This window comes from Guillardia theta, assembly GCF_000315625.1.
Source record: "Guillardia theta CCMP2712 unplaced genomic scaffold GUITHscaffold_182, whole genome shotgun sequence".
Classification (NCBI taxonomy): domain Eukaryota; class Cryptophyceae; order Pyrenomonadales; family Geminigeraceae; genus Guillardia; species Guillardia theta.
Genome location: NW_005434494.1, coordinates 2,063 through 5,591, shown reverse-complemented (window position 1 = coordinate 5,591; position 3,529 = coordinate 2,063). Strand labels below are relative to the sequence as shown.

The 3,529-nt window shown below is 50.9% G+C and overlaps 1 protein-coding gene across 1 annotated transcript in view; it reads right to left on the bottom strand.

Annotated features, from left to right (window-relative positions):
- Positions 1 to 196: 196 nt before the first annotated feature.
- GUITHDRAFT_147954 (hypothetical protein) overlaps positions 197 to 3,529 on the bottom strand; it is a gene marked incomplete at both ends in the record, with an annotated part of 5,387 nt that continues 2,054 nt past the window's right edge. Inside the window, 11 exons of the mRNA XM_005820285.1 lie at positions 197 to 258; positions 470 to 527; positions 691 to 729; positions 770 to 888; positions 1,139 to 1,184; positions 1,449 to 1,519; positions 1,878 to 1,924; positions 2,244 to 2,302; positions 2,587 to 2,647; positions 2,904 to 2,977; positions 3,141 to 3,191. Coding sequence (XP_005820342.1) covers positions 197 to 258; positions 470 to 527; positions 691 to 729; positions 770 to 888; positions 1,139 to 1,184; positions 1,449 to 1,519; positions 1,878 to 1,924; positions 2,244 to 2,302; positions 2,587 to 2,647; positions 2,904 to 2,977; positions 3,141 to 3,191 — 687 coding nt within the window. The remainder of the gene's footprint in view (positions 259 to 469; positions 528 to 690; positions 730 to 769; positions 889 to 1,138; positions 1,185 to 1,448; positions 1,520 to 1,877; positions 1,925 to 2,243; positions 2,303 to 2,586; positions 2,648 to 2,903; positions 2,978 to 3,140; positions 3,192 to 3,529) is intronic.

Below are 3,529 nucleotides of genomic sequence, written 5' to 3'. Positions count from 1 at the left end.
AGCTCTCTCCTGTATGATGGGCGTGTGGGCCTGAAGCTGCGGCTGGTAAAAATGGACGAGGCACATGTAAGGAGCCGTTGCTCCCCCCTTGTGTCCGGGAGGGAGGGAGAGAGAGAGGGAGGGAGGGAGAGAGGGAGGGAGGGAGGAGGAGGAGGAGGAGGAGGAGCAGCAGCAGCAGCAGCAGTACCTGCCATCTTCAGCGAGTGTTTGAGGAAGGGAGCAAAAATCTCCCGGGTAAACAACAGCAGAATGAAGAACCTTGAGAACAACGTTCAGCTCCTTTCCCCTCCCCATGTCCTTCCTCCATCCACTCTTCTACTCTCTCTCTTCTCAACGCCACAATCGCCAACAGCATCTTCTCTTCCTCGAACTTCTCCTACTCCTCCTTCTACTCCTCCTCCCTTGTCCTCTCGCTTCTGCTGCTCCTCCTCTCCACTACTACCACGACTTCCTCCTCCTCCTCCCTCACCTTGTCTGCCTTCAACAGTCCTGTCTTGGGCAGAACATCGTACTTGACGTTGGTGTTCCTGCGAGAAAAATCAGACCACGCTTACACGAAATGTTTCCCTCCTCCGCCACTTCCTGCTCCTGCTCCTGCTCCTGCTCCTCCTGCTCCTCCTGCTCCTCCTGCTCCTCCTGCTCCTCCTACTCCTCCTACTCCTCCTACTCCCTCCTCTTTCTCCTCCTTACCTCGGTGCTCTCACTATCGCGTGACAAACAGTAGGAGCGCTGTCACCGATGTGAAGTCTCTTCATCTTGGGGAAGCAACCTGCTCCTCGTCCTCGTCCTCGTCCCCGTCCTCGTCCTCGTCCTTATCCTCGTCCCCGTCCCCGTCCCCGTCCTCGTCCTCGTCCTCGTCCTCGTCCTCGTCCTCGTCTCCCTCTCTTTCTTGTTTTCTTCCATGTCTTCCTTCTGGTCCTATCCCTGGTCCTCCTCTGCACCTGTTTCTTTTCTTGTTCCTCCTCCTTCTCCTCCAATCACCACTACCACCACCACTGCCTCCTCTTCGTCTTTCTCCTCCTTTTCCTCCTCCTTCTCCTAGTTTTCCTCCCTCCCTCCCCCTCCCCTCCTCCCCCCCTCCTCCTCCTCCTCCCTCCTCTGCATCTTTCTCCTCTGCTTCTCATGTATCTCTCCTTACCGATCGTTCCCGTCGACATGAAAGCAGCTTGAGCAGCCTCCAACAGCTGCAAGACAAGTCAGCCTCATCCTCCTCCCTCCCGCCTCCTCCCCGTCCTCCAATCCTCTTGCTGCTCAACCTCTCCCTCCGGCTCCTCCTTTCTTCTCTCAGCTCCTGCTCCTGCCCCTTCCTGTCTTGCTGCTGCTATTCCTCCCCTCCTTTATTTCTCCTCTCTTCTCCTCCTCTTCCCGTCCTTCTCCTCTCCTCTCTCTCATTTTCCTTCTCCTCCTTTTCCTCTTCTTCCCTTCAGTCTTTGCCTTCAATTTCTCACCTTGAGAGCTCCAGCCTTGTCCACCCAGCCCTTAATGATGGCGAACTTGGTCTTCTTGCGAGGATGGAAAGCTGACAGAGCGTGAGAAGAAGAGATGAGGAGAGAGGAGGAGCGAGGAGGAGAACGAGAGGACAAGAGAGGACGAGAGAGGAAAAGAGGAGAGAGAAGGAGCACGAGAGGAGAAGAGATGAGGAGGGAGAGTGGAGAAGAAGAGAGGAGAGAGGGAAAGGAGGAGGAAAGGAGGATTGTGTGGGAGAGAGGAAAAGAGAGGAGAAGAGCGGAGAAGAGATGAGGAGTGGAAGAGAGGGGAGGAGAGAGGAGAAGAGTGGAGGGCAAGAAGAGAGAAGGAGTGGGGAGGAGAGGGGTGGAGAGGGGAGGAGAGGGGAGGGGAGGAGAGGGGAGGAGAGGAGAGGGGAGGAGAGGTCATACATCCAAGAGGAGGAGCAAGCGGAGCCTCTCCAGGACGAACTTGCGGGCTGAATTACGAGTGAATGAGAAAAGAAAAAACGTCGGATCGTATCATCAGTACAATTATCATCAATGACAGCAATAACAAAGACGAAAGAAATGATTATCGTCATCATCATCATCATCTCTATCATCATCATAATCATTTCCATCATCATTTCCATCATCTCCATCTCAATTATCATCATCATCGTCATCTCAAGTATCATCATTATCGTCATCATCATCATCATCATCATCATCTTCATCATCTTCATCATCATCACAATAATACTCTCCATAATCTCCATAATCATCATTTTCATAAGCAGCATTAACAGCATGCACCTGCACAAGGGGCTGACGATGGCCGGCTTGTTCTCCAGCTCCTTGTACGTCTCAAAGAACTGAAGTGAATGTAAGACAAGACAAAGACAAGAAACAAGAGAACAACTGCAGAAGAGCAGAAAGAAGGAAGAATAAGGATAGAAGACAAGATGAGGAAGGAAACGGCAGAAGCAGCAGAAGCAGCAGCAGGAGGCGTTGAAAGAGCATAAGGAGCAGGAGGGTAAAGGCAGCAGCAGCAGCAGCAGCAGCATCTCCACCACCACCACCACCAGCACCAGCAGCACCAGCACCAGCACCAGCACCACCAGCACCACCACCAGCACCACCACCACCAGCAATAGACCTGAGCAATCTCCCTCTTGATGTGCTCCTCAACATCCCCAAGGTCTTGAATCTCATTCCAACTGCAACAGAGTGAGAAACGAAAAGAGGAAAACAGAAGAGATTGAGATGATTTTACCACCACCACCATCATCATCGTCATCATCATCTCCATCATCATCTCCGTCATCACCACCATCTCCAATCATCTCCATCTCCATCTCCATCTCCATCTCCATCTCCATCTCCATCTCCATCTCCATCTCCATCTCCATCTCCATCTCCATCTCCATCATTGCATAATATTCATCATCATCATCGTCATCATTCTCATCATACCGAGGATCCGAGTCAACAACTGCGAGCAGCTTTTGATCTTCGCCCTTCTCATCCGCCATGTCAAGAGCGCCGACCTGAAACGTTCATGAGAACAAGAAAGAAGCAGGACAGGACAGGGCAGGGCAGGGCAGGGCAGGGCAGGGCAGGGCAGGGCAGGGCAGGGCAGGGCAGGGCAGGGCAGATGTAGAGGTAGAGGTAGAGGTAGAGGTAGAGGTAGAGGAAGAGGAGGAGACTCACCACGCGAACGTCGCAAAGAACTCCTGGAGTGAGAGAAAAGTTGGAGAGAATCTGAAGAAAGAATGAGATAACATAATGCAAAAGAATCATACGAACACAAGTGAAGGAGAAACAATACAAGAAGCGGCATGCAACAACGACATCATTATCTTCAATTCGATCATCATCATTATCTCCATCGTCATCATCATCATCTCCATCATCATCATCATCTCCATCATCATCATCATCATCATCATCATCATCATCATCATCATCCTCATCATCATCATCATCGCAATCATCATATCATCATATCATCATCATATCATCATCATCATCATCATCATCATCATCATCATCATCATCATCATCATCATCATCATCATCATCATCATCATCATCATCAT